This window comes from Moschus berezovskii, chromosome 5 (assembly GCF_049115385.1).
Source record: "Moschus berezovskii isolate FMDL1 chromosome 5, NW_MosBer_1.0, whole genome shotgun sequence".
Taxonomy (NCBI): Eukaryota; Metazoa; Chordata; class Mammalia; order Artiodactyla; family Moschidae; genus Moschus; species Moschus berezovskii.
The window spans coordinates 17,028,003-17,045,978 of NC_142464.1; the positions used below are offsets into that span (position 1 = coordinate 17,028,003).

General features: G+C 36.4%; 1 protein-coding gene across 1 annotated transcript in view; it reads left to right on the forward strand.

Moving 5' to 3' along the window:
• The first annotated feature begins 1,841 nt into the window (after window positions 1–1,841).
• Window positions 1,842–17,976, forward strand: part of LOC129561763 (N-heparan sulfate sulfotransferase 4) — a 287,072-nt gene continuing 270,937 nt past the window's right edge. The window contains exon 1 of the mRNA XM_055434497.2: window positions 1,842–2,819. Within this exon, the coding sequence (XP_055290472.1) occupies window positions 1,842–2,819 (978 nt within the window). The remainder of the gene's footprint in view (window positions 2,820–17,976) is intronic.

Consider the following 17,976-nt stretch of genomic DNA (forward strand, 5'->3'; position numbering starts at 1 on the left):
TTTTGTATTTCCATACAAATTGTGAGATTATTTTTTCTAGCTCTGTGAAAAATATCGTTGGTAGCTTGATAGGGATTGTATTGAATGTATAAATTACTTTGGGTAGTATACTCATTTTCACAGTATTTATTCTTCCAATCCACGAACACGGTATATTTCTCCATCCAGAATTGAAAGAGACACATGTACTCCAATGTTCATCGCAGCACTGTTTATAATAGCGAGGACATGGAAGCAACGTAGATACCCATCTGCAGACGAATGGATAAAAAAGCTTTGGTACATACACACAATGGAGTATTACTCAGCCATTAAAAAAAATGCATTTGAATCAGTTCTAATGAGGTGGATGAAACTGGAGCCTATTATACAGAGTGAAGTAAGCCAGAAAGGAAAACACTAATTCAGTATACTAACGCATATATATGGAATTTAGAAAGATGGAAATGATAACCCTGTATACAAGACAGCAAAAGAGACACAGATGTATAGAACAGTCTTTGGGACTCTGTGGGAGAGGGTGAGGGTGGGATGATTTGGGAGAATGGCATTGAAATATGTATATTATCATATGTGAAATGAATCACCAGTTCAGGGTCAATGCATGATACAGGATGCTCAGTGCTGGTGTGTGGGGATGACCCAGAGGGAGGATAAGGAGAGTAGGGAGGTGGGAGGGGGGTTCAGAAAGGGGAACTCATATACACCTGCGGTGGATTCATGTCAATGTATGGCAAAACCAACCAATATAATATTGTAAAATAATTAGCCTCCAATTAAAAAAAAAGAAAAAACAAAAAAAGAAGTTAATAATGGATAGATAATAATTTTAATTCTGATAACAGATATCAGCCAAATTTAGGAATATGCTCTGAGAAAAGCATGTCAAGATTTTTCTTCTCATCTGGAAGATGCGTCTGGCCTCTATTTCATTAGAAAGTTCTGAAGATCCTGTTCCCATTTTGTTCTTTGTCCCATAGCTTCTCTGTCACTTTTCTTCTAATAATGGAGAAGAAATCCTTTATTTTGGTTGTTTTGCTGAAGAGGGCCAAGTGTCTCCCTGTAACTTCAGAAAATAATATTTCTAAAGGGAAAATCCCATAACTCACATTTACTTGAGACAAAGCCATTCTCTCACCTTATAATCCATATAACTAAGTACATACTTAAGAGCATGCTCCAGTGCTCTAAACCCATGCAGATACCTAATTTCCTAATTCTGTAAGTATATAGTGTTTACCAGTCTTATGGAAGCAATTTTCATGGTATGATCATTATACACTAAAGCTTTTTACCTTTTTTTTTTTTTGAGATGACTAGTTTGAAAAATGATCTTAATCTGTGTTTCTATATATTGATATATGGATATTTTGGCAAAATCAAATAGGGTTTTATATTGTTGAGAACATGAAAAATGAACTACAATCTATGTAGTAAAATCTAGACCGTAAACCTTAGGCTATTAATATTTTAGCATATCAACACACTAAAATTATCTTTAATATGTATATTTCTTATGTATCAGCATAGGTATACACACAAATACTTAGAATACTATTTTTGTGTTCGTCATTATATTTTTTCTTTTTTTCAGGTAATGGTTCAAGGACTGTACAGCAATCTTTGGTATTCGACATATTCAGAATCTCTTCAACTTTTTCTTTCCTGGTCCACTGTTCTACTGCTTTAACTTGCTTGCGATCCCATCACACATTTTACATGGTTTGCAATGGTTACATGAACATTTGGGAAATGGCATTTGTACCATCTCATACTTTATTCATGATAGCACTTTAGGAAAGTAATTTGGAAAAAGCTTCCAAAGCCTCATTTAAAAAAAAATGAATCTTATTGTGAAGCTTCGGAGAAGTTTTCGAACATTGATTGTTCTCTTAGCTACCTTTTGCTTGGTGAGTATTGTCATCTCTGCCTATTTCCTCTACTCTGGCTATAAACAGGAAATGACACTTATTGAGACTACTGCAGAAGCAGGATGTACTGATGTTAAAATCCTACCTTACCGGTCAATGGAGCTGAAGACAGTTAAACCTATTGATACATCCAAAACCAATCCTATTGTCCTCCTGTTTGTGGAGAGCCAATACTCTCAACTTGGTCAAGATATTATTGCTATCTTGGAGTCCAGCCGATTTCAGCACCACATGGTCATTGCCCCTGGCAAGGGAGATATACCTCCTCTAACAGACAATGGTAAAGGGAAATATATTTTAGTTATTTATGAAAATATTCTGAAATATGTCAGCATGGACTCATGGAATCGAGAGCTCTTAGAAAAATACTGTGTGGAATACAGTGTTAGTATAATTGGTTTTCATAAAGCCAATGAAAACAGTTCACCAAGTACACAATTAAAAGGTTTTCCATTACACCTTTTCAATAATCTTGCTCTAAAGGACTGTTTCATCAACCCTCAGTCTCCTTTGCTCCATATTACCAAAGCCCCCAAGGTTGAGAAAGGCCCTCTTCCTGGGGAAGACTGGACAATTTTCCAATATAACCATTCAACCTACCAGCCTGTGCTTTTAACTGAATTACAGACAGAAAAATCCCTTTCATCCTTGTCCGGCAAACCAGTCTATGCGACGGTGATTCAGGATCTGGGTCTGCATGATGGAATTCAGCGAGTTCTTTTTGGCAACAACTTAAACTTTTGGCTGCACAAGCTCATCTTCATAGACGCCATCTCCTTCCTGTCAGGGAAGAGGCTGGCCTTGTCTTTGGACAGGTATATCCTTGTGGACATTGACGATATCTTTGTTGGGAAGGAAGGAACAAGGATGAATGTCAAAGATGTGAAGGTAAGAACATTTATAAATAGCATCATTATTTTTCTTTCACTAACTCTGTGGTATTGATAAAATATCATTTTGAATATTTTAGATTCCACATGACTCAAAAATTTAAGAAGCAGTAAGTCTGAGATAAAGTAAACATAAAAACTAAACAAAAACCTTGAATTAAACCTTAACCATTCCTTACCCACTCCTGAAATGCTTCTGAGGGGCATAAAACTAAAATACCCCAAAGTTTCTTTGATCTTAATCACTTGGTCTCTTAGGCTTTGCCTGTCGGAGCTAGTACCCCATAGAACAGCTGTCTTTACTCCACACATGTTGCAGTTTGTAGCAGCGAGACGAATACAGTCATGAAAATCCATCACTGGATGGATTCTCCTGCCCTCCATGGGTTTGACAATGGTGCTTGAAATATAGGACAGAGAAGAAGCCCAAGTCTTCTCTATAACAAGTAAGCATAGCACTTGTCTATATGAAGTGTTCATACACTTGTAAATATAGATATGAACAAAAATAGTTTTATAGGGAATGTGGTATTAAACTTAGCCTCAGGAAGCTACCCTCTATTATCACATCACTTTAGGTAACAGTGTTACTGGGAGTACTTTTAAATTATGGTCAAGTTGACTGCAGTATAACAAATTCATCCTGTGATTGCTATCAGATAAAGAAAAAGCCAAACATATTTTACTAGTTTGGGCAGGTAATTCTGAGAAAAATTCCCTTTTTTTATTATCTTGATTCAACATGCTCACTTGTGCCTATCTTGTTCATATATAATAAAATTCATTCTGTTAACAAATGAATTTAGCAAACATATAAACAAAAATAATAGGGCACAGTTTAGAATAATAAACTAACTAGAGATTGTTAAGATAATGTCATCTTTTTTGAATTTCTGCTATTAGGCATTTTATCCTTCAAAGATGAAACCTCAATACTACTTCAAAATAACAGCTTTTCTACCCATCCTAATACTTTATGACCATTATAATAAAATATCTCACTTTGGACATTGTTACAAAGAGATTAAGTGATCCCTCTTGAATCATGGCTAAATTTTCTGTTTTTTGTTTTATTTTCTTTTTTTACATTTTGAGTCTTCACTATGTCTTTTAGTTAGTATAAATTCTACTTTTATTTTAATTTTAAAATCATAAACTTAAGGCAAGTTCATGTGATGCAAATGATTTTCTGAGTGATTTCTTTTCTGAAATCCTGAAAAGAAGATTTTCCTAATTTTAATCTAATAGGCTATATGAATTGAAAAACTTTATAATTCTTAACACATTTTTCAGCTCTAATTCAACTATATCACTTATTCTCAATAGAAAAACAGATAGCTATTTACCACTACTCATATAATTTTCAAGGATTACTGATGACTTTTTGAGTGACATAACCCCAAACAACAGAATACTGAAATTTGACAAAGGCCGGAGCAATGCCACAGGCAGATAATCATATAGTGTGTATAACTGTGCATTTTTTACTATTTTTATGTCCTACACACACATACACTCACACTCACAAGTGCCCAGGCTAAGTGTCACTTTGAAGAAAATCCTCTTTTTTGTCCCTTTGGGTGTTGTTTCTGGTTCTTTCTCAGTACTATTAATCAAAGAATATCAGAAACTTGATTGGGACTGAAGTAGCATATTTGGTTACTTATAAGTCAATAAGGAAATGCTGTCTTTCAATATAAAAGTGATACTTTTAATCTTGGGCATTTGATTTCTCCTTTGACTATTATTGTTGGGGTAAAAATGATTTTGTGGCAAATCTCGAACTGTCCATAGAAAAATTCTGCATTCTCCCAGTACTTTATCCTCATGTTCCTTTTCCGGCAGTATAACATTTCATTACACATTAATATGTGAGGAGAAATCCATTCTCCCTGAAAATGTCCCTGAATTTTCCAGAGCAAGGGTATTGGATGGCTGGTGAGATTTTTCTATATTATTCTAAATTAGAGAATAGAGCTATTCTGTTCCTGCACAGGACAGTTTGAGGAAAGCTGGAGGGTTTCGTTTGAAAACTATTGGTTATGTGTGTGATAGGAGCCTTCCTGGTCACTCTCACAATTAGACTGTGGCATAGAGCTGGGAGTAATTAAGAGCAAATTCAAACACAGCCTTGTCTGTAGCACCACCTCACTCTATGGACAAAAAATGTATTAGCATATTATTATTTGAGTCATTTTTCTCACGTTGAGATAGAGATTCTTGATCAAACTACTGAAGAATTAATATTTTTATGGCATAGAATCTGGTGCAGTGAAAACAATGCAGGTTTTTCAGTCTATATTATTTCTACTAAATGGTTCTGCCATATAAACTACATAAACTAGGTAAACTACAGTATATCTGTTTTTTTATTTTTTAGAAATTTGCATTTCATTGTGCCCTTATCTGACCAAAGTCACTGAGATAGAAATTAATATGTCCTTTTCTAAGGTGACCAAAATCAAGCTCAGACAGTTACAGTACCTGTCATCTGATTATTAGTAAAATTTCATTGTGTATCTAAAAACTCAAGATATCAGATAAATTTAGTCTATAGAAACTTCCAGAAACTAATTGTATTTCTAAAGATTGTGAAATATTACCTATGGATGAAGTCATAAAATATGGTCATGGTTTGTTTGTGTATGATCCTCAAGGCAATCACAAAGCACTTCCTATAAATCTAAAGCGCTCTTAGCTCGCAGACCTTAGGCTGTAGAGGATGATGTCTTATACACTTGAATTTATCTTTCTTGCTTATGTTTAGTTTCATTGAACCAGGATCTCCTGCATTTCAGGCAGACTCTACCATCTGAACCATCAGGAAAGCCGTTAATTATATATAGATAATGTTCATTACCAAAGTGATATCAGTTGGATGATAATGCAGTTTTTAGAGAAAGGTAAAATAATAAAGGGCCATTCTGAATACTAAACATTTAATTTTCAGTCTTCTTGCAGTCTGCTAACCGATTTCTATGAACAATATTTTATCCTTGGTTATAACACTTGATATAATCATAGAAGGGCTTCCCAGATGGCACTGGTGGTAAAGAATCGGTCTGCCAATGTAGGAGACATAAGAGATGTGGGTTTGATGCCTTGGCTGGGAAGATCCCCTGGAGGAGGGCATGGCAACCCACTCCAGTATTCTTGCTGGAAGAATCCCATGGACAGAGGAGCCTGGAGGGCTACAGTCCATTGGATCACAAAGAGTCATACAAGTGAAGTGAAATGAAGTAAAAGTCTCTCAGTCATGTCTGACTCTTTGCGATCCCATGGACTATACAGTACATGGATTTCTCCAGGCCAGAATACTGGAGTGGGTAGCCTTTCCCTTCCCCAGGGGATCTTCCCAACCCAGGGGTTGGACCCAGGTCTCTTGCATTGCAGGCAGATTCCTTTCCAGCTGAGCCACAAGGGAAGCCCAAGAATATTGTAGTGGGTAGCCTATCCCTTCTCTAGCAGATCTTCTTGACTCAGGAATCAAACCCAGATCTCCTGCATTGCAGGTGGATTCTTTACCAATTGAGTTATCAGGGAATCCCAGACAAAACTGAAGCAAATTAGCACACACACATACCCATAGAAATTTGAGAGAATTGAGAAGATATGTTCTTTTTTCATAGTTTCCTTAAGACAGAATAATTGCTCTTTCTTGATGCGGGTTTTTAAAATCATGAATGTGGTGAATGTAGGCTTTCACACTAGCAACAAAATGAAACTTATTATTGATGCTACCAATAGTTCTGTTGCTTTAATCAATTCTGTTGACCTGTTATTATTTTCTCTGTTGGCAAGCAAACATCATTATTAGCATTTTTATATGTCTTTACACTTATTGAGAAAATGCACCCGTTTAGTCACTGGATATTTACTGTATATAAGTTCTAAGTTCAGTCGTGTCCGACTCTTTGCTTCTCCATGGACTGCAGCACACCAGGCCTCCCTGCCCATCACCAACTCCCAGAGCTTACTCAAACTCATGTCCATTGAGTCAGTGATGTCATCCAACCATCTCATCCTCTGTCGTCCTCTTCTCCCGCCTTCGATCTTTCCAAGCATCAGAATGACTCCAATGAGTCAGTTGGCCTCAAGTGGACAAAGTATTGGAGTTTCAGCTTCAGCATCAGTTCTTCCAATGAATGTTCAGGACTCATCTCCTTTAGAATGGACTGGTTGCATCTCCTTGCAGTCCAAGGGACTCTCAAGAGTCTTCTCCAACACCACAGTTCAAAAACAGTTCCTCGGCGCTCAGCTTTCTTTATAGTCCAACTCTCACACCCATACATGGCTACTGGAGTATATTTAAGAAATTATCTTTCTGAGAAATCCAAATTTATTTTAAAGTCATATGTGATCCAGCTCAATTTACCTTTACAACACATTTATTCTTGCTACTTCCCAATATATACCATTTGTTAGGCTAGCCCACTGTCTTTTCCTCTGCTGTGGATTGCTTATGTTTAGTTTTCACCTCTTTTCACAGCTTCTAAGCCTTGACTAAAATACTTTCCTTGAATCTACCCATATTTCAAAAGCTATCTCAAGTGCAACTTCTCTTTTTTACATATTATTTTTAATTTGATTAATTAATTAATTAATTTGGTTGTGCTAGATCTTTGCTGCTGGCTTTTCTCCAGTTGTGGCAAGTGGGGGCTACTCTGTAGCTGTGGTTCGGGGGCTTCTCACTTCAGTGTTCTCTCTTGCTGTGGAGCACAGGTTCAAGGGCACCTGGACTTCAGTAGTTGTGCCAGGTAGGCTCAGTAGTTGCAGCTCCCAGACTCTAGAGCACAGGCTTAATAGGTGTGGCGCACAGGCTTAGCTGTTCCGTGGCATGTGGGATCCTCTCAGACTGGGATCAAACTCCTGTCTCCTATGTTGGCAGGTGGGTTTTTTACCACTGAGCCACCAGGAAAGCCCCTCAGGTTCCACTTCTTTTGAGAAGGTGACACATGGCCTAATGACCCCAGTAGATGGTGACCTTAAGCTGAAACTGAGTCTCTGAATAATCAACTAACCTTAACTGTCACTTAGCACTTTTGTGTACAAGAGTCAACTCCAAGATTAGGTGGTGAAGCAATTTTTCTGATACATCTAATTATGTCCCAACATACATAAGAGGAAACCTTAGACATAATACAAAAATATTATACTGACAATTATTATACTGTTCTTTAACTGATAAGTACAGAACTAATTAATCTCTGAACTGACTTACTATTTAAGACCTTAAAAAATAATAAGGATAGATTCGAGCTTTGTCTCTCAACAAGTTATACGTATATTTTTAATGAGAGACAGAACTAGTGGAAAAAAAAATATTTCTGTTGTAAACCTGAAGTCCAAAATAAGTTGTTAATAGGCTGATTCATTTTACTTTTCCCCCCACATAATGCTTTTAATAGATTTGTACCTAGACTGATGTAAAAGTTTGATCCAGATAAAGCAATTTACTAATGTCTTAATTTAGATTTTTTACGCATTTAAATGACTATGTATCTCCTACATTGAAAATCCTATGTTCAAAGATTTATAGCACAAAAGTAATAAATTGTGAAAATTGAGTGACTAAAATGGAGAAGTTAAATTAATATATATAAAGAAACCACTTAATAGAGGGTCTTGAAGTTCAGGGAAATGAGTTTTGATTAGTTCCAATACCTATTTGAAAATCCTTCTTCAATAAGAAAATGACATCATAAAAATATTTGAGGTTTTCATTATTAATGTAAATATCTAAATAAAATCTTAGGTCAAACTTTTGTAAGAATTACCATGTTTAATAGAAGCCGGATTACTATGAGCAGGAAAGAAGAAATCTATCCTAGAATTTGAAACTTTTGTTATTGCTTTTAATAAGGGTTAGATGAGATACAGAAAAAAAATCCCATGATATCTAAAGAAGTGATGTTAGAAAATTATTGATGCTATGAACATCTACACAGATTATGAGGGGGCTACATTGGTAATTGAAAAGATTAGCTTACTAACATTTTAGAATTATGACTGAAATGGGTTTGTTATATTTGACAAATTAATAGAAAAACATTTTTAAAAGGATCCTTGATATCTTTGGAGTCACAATTATAAAGAAGAGGCTAAAAGAAAATGTTGGTATGTGGTCCAGATATGATACATCATCAGGCAGTATAAATTTAGCAAAGCAGAACAGTCCAGGCAGCAGGAACTGGGTGGATGGCCTGTCGGACTCATGAAAGCATCATTTCAAAGTTCCTGGGCAGTTTGTAGGCAAGTGAGTCAGTGTGTACTCAGCAAGTGTAGCATCAGACCTAGGCAGTGGCTCAGGCAGATGGGGGTAGGCAGTTCTCAAGATACTTCATGGCAAGAATGAGTGGGTCAGGGTTTGTGGGCATGTCTTCTTTTGGGAAAAAAAAAAAGGCACATGGGTAGAGGCCCGGGCATAGAGGAAGCGTGGGGTTTGACATCATGGAGTTTGGCAGAGTGCATGACAGACCTCGGAAGGCAACAGCTCAGTCACAACAACAGTCCTCTGACGCAGAGAGGGCTCATTAGCAGAGCGTGTGAAGCTGCAGCCCTGACACTGACTCAGACTCTAAATCTCCAGGGAAGAATTGCATTGAGAACTTACTTACGATGCGAGGTGTAAAAAAGTTGATGTACTATTTGAAGACACTCAGTGAGCTCAAAAGGAAAAGCAGATACTACCAAAGGTTTATAATAGGAATGATCCATTTTCTATATAAACATAGAGAAAATTACTGTGTCAATTCAAAATGTTTTATTTATTTTTCAGCTGGGTAATTTTATATTTTGTTTTTTAAAATGCTTATAGAGCCTTTTAAAGTTTACTTTCCCTTTACAAGAATTGCAAAATTTTGGCTCTGTTCGCCATGTTGTACAGTCCATCCTTGAGCCTGCCTTATAAACAACAGTTTATACCTCCCATTCCCCACCGTTACTGTCCCTCACTCCCCTCCCCACTGTAAGCCACTAATTTGTTCTCTTTATCTGTATCTGCTTCTTTATTTTATATTCACATTTGTTGTATATTTTAGATTCCACATATACATGATATCATAAAGTACCTGTCTTTTTCTGACTTATTTCAATTATCATAATACTGTCCAAGTCCATTCATGTTGCTGCAAATGGAAAAATTCCATTCTCTCTTATGGCTGAGTAGTTTCCCACTGTGTGTATGTATGTATATATACATATATGTGTATGTATATCACATCTACTTTATTCATTCATCTGTTGATAGACATTTAGGACATTCAGGTAGCTTCCATATCTTGGAAGTTGTAAGTAATGCTGCTGTGAATATTAAAGAAAGAAAGTGAAGTCACTCAGTCATGTCTGACTCTTGCAACCCCATGGACTTCAGCCTACCAGGCTCCACCGTCCATGGGATTTTCCAGGCAAGAGTACTGGAGTGCATTGCTATTTCCTTCTCCAGGGGATCTTCCCGACCCAGGGATCGAATCTGGGTCTCCTGCATTGTAGGCAGACACTTTACTGTCTGAGATGCATTTAAAATGTTTTTGTAAGTAGAGTTGGGCTTGACTGGAAAGAGAAGCTACCTATGAATATTTTGGCAAAGTCAATAATGACTTCAGTACACTCAAAAGAAGGCAGCCACTATACAGTATATATGTAATAATAATTTTCCTTCCTTCATTTAAAATCTCAATATAAATATCCTGAATCCTTTCAATTGACCATAAATTTAACTTTGTCAATGGAAGGAAAATTATTATTCCAAAAAATTCCTTTATGGAAGCAAATAGGGTTTGTCTCCACTTTTAAAAAAATCGCCCAAATTATGTAAAAGTACATATTTAAATGATAAGAATGAAAAAAGTATAAAAATATACACCAGTAATATCTCTTCAAAATTGAGTGTTCAATTAAACACATTTGCAGTTTATATATTAGCTTAATGTAATCTAATTCAGTGTTCACATCACTTATTTCTCACCCATGAGCTCTGTATATTACTCATTATAGAATTTACACAAATATGTGAAATATCTGGTTCTTGATTTCAGTAGTGTAAGTAAGACATTCACAATTAACATTATAAGGCAAAATACAATATATGCCATGACAAAATTACTATGGACGATGAGAACAAAGAAAGAGCAACAATATTCTAGGAATTAGGGAGATTTCTTGGAGGAGGTGATGCTTGAGTCTTCTGTGATGGTTTGACAGAACTGTAGCAAATCAAGATGGGGAAGTAGATTCTTGGCCAGTAGGTCAGCCCAAGCTAAGATTTGGCTGAGACTATCAGGACAAATGGTATGTTGCTTGTGTCAGTTGGATGATAAAGTAAATAAGAAATAGTAGTGGAACGAAATGCTGAAGATTTGTTTGTGGCCATAATATGGAGCTCTCTGGGCAGGATGCCATTTGAATCATTGAAGATGTTAAGCCAGAAAGTGACATGATCAGATCTAGGATTGAAGAAAAATATATTGAGTTAGGGAAATGCTTTTGAGAAGATCTGTAAAAGAGCCAATTACAACAAGACGGACATCATAATTATTATGCATGTTTTAAAATAGCATTTATTTAAGATATTAAAAGACACTGAGCACTGGGCTAATCATTAACAGGCAGTATGTCATTTAACGGGGGCTTCCCTGGTAGCTCAGAGGTAAAGAAACCACATTCAGTGTAGAAGATGCAAGAGACACCAGTTGGATTCCTGGGTAGGGAAGATCTCCTGGAGTAGAAGATGGCAACCCACTCCAATATTCTTGCCTGGGAAATCCCATGGACAGAGGAGCCTGGCAGGCTTCTGTCCATGGGGTCGCAAAGATTGGACACCTCTGAGCGACTGATCACAAAGCACATATCATTTAATAAAACAAAATTGAGAAGAAATATTTTGTATATTTTCTTAATGAATAAAATGAGGCTTAGCAGTATCACTCATCTACCTAATTAGTAGCAGAGAAAATACACACTATTTTGTCCTGAATGTTTAAGCTTTCTTTTAGAATCCAATGCCTTGTTTGGGTTTCATTGTGGGCATCTACGCTTACTAGTCAACCTTGAGCATGTTTGAAAACTTATCCAGTCTCAAATTGCAGATCTGTGTAAACAATGTAAAGCAAGACAATTCTCAGAGTTGTGATGAGAGCTGAATGAGATAAGGACAGGTAAGTTGCTAGGACAGAGCTTGGCTGGTTAGATTGACACAGCTTGGCGGCAGTCAGGAGAAAAAGGGGAGAACGGGAGATACTATGTAGAATTGACTGGTCTTGGGCACACGCTCAATGAAGGAGCAGAAAAGAAGGTGCAAATGCTGTAGTATCATGGGTTTTAGCCTGGGTGTGTCCATAAACACGTAGAATTGGGCAGAAAAAATGGTGCTAGGAAGATGAGGAGTTTGATTTAAGGTCTAATGACTTAACATGAGACATTCAGATATAAGAATCCCCTCAACCTCTCACTTGGTACGGGGAAGAAAGCCTAAAACAGTAAATATTGGTAGTCCTCCGAAAAATTAAAAGAATGCCTAACTGGGAACAACACTGTTCATGCAGCAGAGAAAGCACAATCTTTCACTGGAAATTTGGTGCTTTGAAATTTTTTCCTTCTTATTTATGAACCTTTGATTAACAAGAATTGCAATAGGATCCCCTCCTAACTTGACTGTGACATGTACCAAATGATGCTATCTCATAAATATCCCTCATAAATATATCATGTGTAATGATATGTAAGCGTTGAGTATTAAATGAACAAAGAAGCTAAAGCTTCATTTTTAGTTATTGTACCCAGAAATTATAGTCTACTCCGAGCATTTTATTTATTTTTTATGTATTTATTTTCTTGGTGACATCATTTATTGTGTACATGGCTCTTTTTTGCTAGAAACAAGGCTTTTAGAAGCATACTTTCATTTAAACCTACTTTCAGCATATCAATCAATTATCATTACTTTAAAAACATATTTTAAAACAAGATTTATTACCAAGTATAATAATTTTCTGTTTAGGACATTTTTAAAGCTTTTCATATATAAATTCAATTTTAATTTAAAATTAGACATGTCCTGAATTCATTTACACTCAAACTAGGTCGTAATGGATCTAACACTAACTTGAGTGCTCACTTTGTTAGTTCAGTGTAAAATAATTACTGAGCAGAGAGCAGTCTCTTGACACACCGGGAAAGTACACAATTACAGTCCATGCAGCTCCATTTTGATGCTTCAGATGTAACAGCTGTCTCCATGGGAAAGAGGAGATGTTAGAAAATACTTTGATAAGGGCAACCAAGCTGGACACCTCCCAACAAAGTAGAAAACAACCTCTATTAGAGCCCTTCGATCTTATGGTTAATGCCTTAAAAGCCCCAGGGGTAAACACAGGGAATGTTTTCTGATTAGTTTTATATATTTTGTAATTCTCTGTGATTGTCTAAATAGTGATTAATTAATTAGCTGATTAATTGGCTCAGAATATAATAAGCCTCTTTAGCCTAGGCCACAGTGCTATTAATACTAATCGCTGAAATATACTACAAATGGTTTCATATCTGAAGAATGACTGACGAGAAAAGCAAAGTAAAAACTTGCTCCTTTTATACTCCCTGTAGAAATAATCAGTATATTCGGAAATATATCAAATTATCATGGAGAAGAGCACCTTGGTTATAAAATCTTGTGGCAGGTCGAATATATTATTGTTGTTGTTATTATTATTGTTATTCAGATAACAGATTAAGCTGTAAAAGCAGTCACAGACATTGTGTGTTATTTTCATTCAACCCATCACTTTTTATGAATACTCTGTTTTGCTCTCTAGCTCTTTGCTGGGATTGATAATTTCTACCCACTACTTTTTTCTTCTTTTAATTGAAATATAGTTGACATATAATATTACGTGAGCTTCAGATGTACAACATAGTGAATTGATATTTGCCTGCTTTACAAATGATCACCACTATAAGTCTAGTAACCATCATTAAAGATACGTGTTGTTATGGTGCACAAGCTTTTCATTGAAGTGGCTTCCCTTGCTGTGCAGTGTGTACTCCAGGCACACAAGCTTCAGTAGTTGTTGTACACAGGCTTAGTTGCTTTGCAATATATGGGATCTTCCTGGACCAGCAACTGAACCGTGTCCCCTGCATTGGCAGGTGGATTCTTAACCACTGGACCACCACAAGGAAGTCTTCATATATTCTTAAAATGTAATATTCCAAAATCTTATTTCAGTATGAAAAATGAAAACCGCTCAGTCATGTCCTGCTAGTCTCCATGGAGTTCTCCATGCCAGAATACTGGAGTGGGTAGCTATTTCCTTCTCCAGGGGATCTTCCCAAACCAGGGATCAAACTCTGGTCTCCCACATTGCAGGTGGATTCTTTACCAGCTGAGCACCCAGGGAAGCTCAAGAATACTAGAGTGGGTAGCCTATTCCTTCTCCAGCAGATCTACCCAACCCAGGAATCGAACCAGGGTCTCCTGCATTATAGGCAGATTCTTTACCAGCTGAGCTACACTCAACTGAAAATCACTTAAAATGCTAACTTAAAGGATAAAATTTGCTTACTTTGTTTATAAGTTATAGTTTACCTAATGTGTTTAATTATTTTAAGGAATTCTCACTTTTATGCATGCTGTATTTGATGTACAATTAAAGGAAAAGTAACATTTTGAGGGTCTGTGGAGACACGTTCATATGAAATATTGCTTCTGGGGAAAAAAAAAAAGTATTAGTCCTTGTCACACAAAATCCCAAATATATACTAGCCCCTGAAACAATATTTAATAGTATATAAGATGGGCCCTCTTCTCCAACACAGTTCAAAAGCATCAATTCTTCGGCAATCAGCTTTCTTCACAGTCCAACTCTCACATCCATACATGACCACGGGAAAAACCATAGCCTTGACTAGACGGACCTTTGTTGGCAAAGTAATGTCTCTGCTTTTTAATATACTATCTAGGTTGGTCATAATTTTCCTTCCAAGGAGTAAGCATCTTTTAATTTCATGGCTGCAATCAGCATCCGCAGCGATTTTGGAGCCCAAAATAATAAAGTCTGACACTGTTTCCACTGTTTTGAACTATGGTGTTGGAGAAGACTCTTGAGAGTCCCTTGGACTGCAAGGAGATCCAACTAGTTCATTCTAAAGGAGATCAATCCTGGGTGTTCATTGGAGGGACTGATGCTAAAGCTGAAACTCCAATACTTTGGCCACCTCATGTGAAGAGTTGACTCACTGGAAAAGACTGATGCTGGGAAAGATTGGGGGCGGGAGGAGAAGGGGATGACAGAGAGTGAGATGACTGGATGGCATCACCGACTCGATGGACATGTGTTTGAATTAACCCCGGGAGTTGGTGATGGACAGGGAGGCCTGGCGTGCTGTGATTCATGGGGTCGCAAAGAATCGGACATGACTGAGCGACTGAACTGAACTAAACTGAAGATGGGCCCTCACGATTTGTTGTTTCTCCCCACAATCAAGACATAAAATTAAAATATCATACGTGTTTAAAATAATACATTTCTATCCCATTTGAGTATTTTAAATAAAATTTTAGTTTCCGTTGCATAACTAATATGTAAATTTTGTTTTTAAGTTTCTCAGACTGTTGGTAATAGTTTGCTTAGTTGCAATTAAAGCTTTTATGATGCTTAAAAACTGCATCTTGACTTCTCAAAGTACACACTTTGTATTTTCACAGTGTAAAGGAAGTTACAGTAATATAATGGAAATACCATAAATTGCTGTATCTTTCAAAATGTTATACTAAATTAAGATATAAGAATGTCCCTACTGAGAAGTGTTTATTTTGAACTTTTTTTTTTTTCCAAATGGCACAAGTAAAGAAATGACTTAGCAAATTCTGCAGAATGAAATAGGAAGACATTGCTTGACAACTGTGTGGCAACACTCTGGAGTATAAGTGAATTTCATTTGAATGATCTGTGTACCAAGATAGCCACTATGACCATACCATGTTTGTCACTCACTACAAGCATGTTTACGGGATATAAACAATAAAGACAAATTTTTAAAGGAAATAAGGAATAAGTATGAAAGAAACATCTGAGGGAAGACAAGAGCACTTGAAATAACAGAATTTTAGAGGTTTAGTGGGAATAACTCAAGAAAAGACAAGCCAAGTAGCTTCTATACTGATGCTTTAGAGCGAGCTAACCTAATAATAATAAGAGCTTCCCTGGTGGCTCAGAGGTTAAAGCGTCCGCCTCTAATGCGGGAGACCTGGGTTCGATCCCTGGGTCGGGAAGATCCCCTAGAGAAGGAAATTCCAGTATTCTTGCCTGGAAAATCCCATGGATGGAGAAGCCTGGTAGTCTACAGTCCACCGGGGTCGCAAAGAGTCGGACACGACTGAGCGACCAGGAACACTATTATAAAAGTTTGAAGATTTCTTGTGACTGCTCCTTATGTACCTTTGCAGAATTTGTTTTTCTTGGTTAGTTAAAAATCTTAGAAAACTTTTAAATGTTTGTGACTGATTTCCATGCTGGCTTAGATGGTAAAGAATCTGCCTGCAGTTCAGGAGGCCCAGGTTCAATCCGCGGGTTGGCTAGAACCCCTGGAGAAGGGAATGGCTACCCACTCCAGTATTCTTGCCTGGAGAATCCCATTAACAGAGGAGTCTAGTGGGCTACTACAGTCCATGGGGTCTTAAAGAGTCAGACACAACTGAGCAACTAACACTTTCACTTTTTCACTTTTCAGAGAGTAAAATAACTATATGAATGTACCTTTATTTAAAAAAAGAAATTTGGATGAAACACAAAGTAGTGCTAAGTTAGAAGAAGTGGTGAAAGGACAGATGGTCTATATAAAAGTTTTCTTTAGAAAACTTTATTAGGAAAATCCCTGAATTATAAAGGTTAATAATGTTGTCTACCACTTTGACATACTTCTAGGGCTGTCTTGGGCCTCTGCATATCTATAGTTGTTCTCAGCTCACTGGAAAGCCAAATGTATCTCTCTGTAATTCTCTTCGTAACTATGACATTCATATATAGTCACATGTGTACCATATGGAACCCCTTCCCTAGTGAAGATAATATAAGGTTTGATGACGTGAAATACTACAGATGTCTGGATGTCCACAAGTATGTGGCTGGGGTTCTGTGAGCAAAGAAGTAAATATGTTTACTTCCTAAGATGATATTTGTCATTTCATACCCAGCTTAATATCACTTCCAATTAATTTCTGATCTCTTCACTTTGATGATGATCAGTTCTCACTGTATTTATTGTTGTAATCAGAAGTCAATTGATTTTTTTTTTATTGTTGGGAAGAGGTACTTTGGACTGTTATCATTATACTATCAAAGTTTATATTATATTATTAAGCTTTTAATAATTTTGTGTTTTGTGCAATGTGTTAATAAGAAAAAAATATAAATTCTTAGTTCTTGGCCTCAAAAAATTCAATTTTGGATGTGTGTGTGTGTGCAACTTAGAGAATTTTGCACAGTGTTGGTTACTCATCTGTTCTGACTCAGTGAATCCATCTTTAAAATAAAAAAGCCCAATTAACTTTTGCTGACTGCTTAGTTTCTGTAATTTAATTTCAAGTCTTTCTTACTGCTCTACTTCAGAAAAAGTTTGGCATTCCTGTGGAGTAGAATTTTGCTTTGTATCATTACTACTGAATAAAGGGATTTGAAAGAGATGTTGAAACTGAAACTGCTTCAGAATATGCTACATTTAAACACTGCTGCGCTTACCTCAAAGCTGGAGAAATCAGCTCAAAACTCTGTGTTCTGCTACAGAGAAGCACCTCTGGATTTCAATGTTTTAAAATGTAAAAAAAAAAAAGATAAAAGAAATAGGTGGTGTGCCTTGAGAGAGGGTAAAGTTAAACTATGTTTTAAAATCTCAGAACAAAGTAGTAAAATTTAATAGGAAAGCAAAAAGAATTGTTTCCTATACTGGAAGCAGAATATAGAAAAGATATATATATATATATATAACTAGGCTAACTAGCTCATTCAAACTTAAAAAGCAGTTATATAAACTTTATTTTTAGGGGCTCCAAAATCACTGCAGATGCTGATTGCAGCCATGAAATTAAAAGACGCTTACTCAAAGTTATGAACAACCTAAGATAGTATATTAAAAAGCAGAGACATTACTTTGTCAACAAAGGT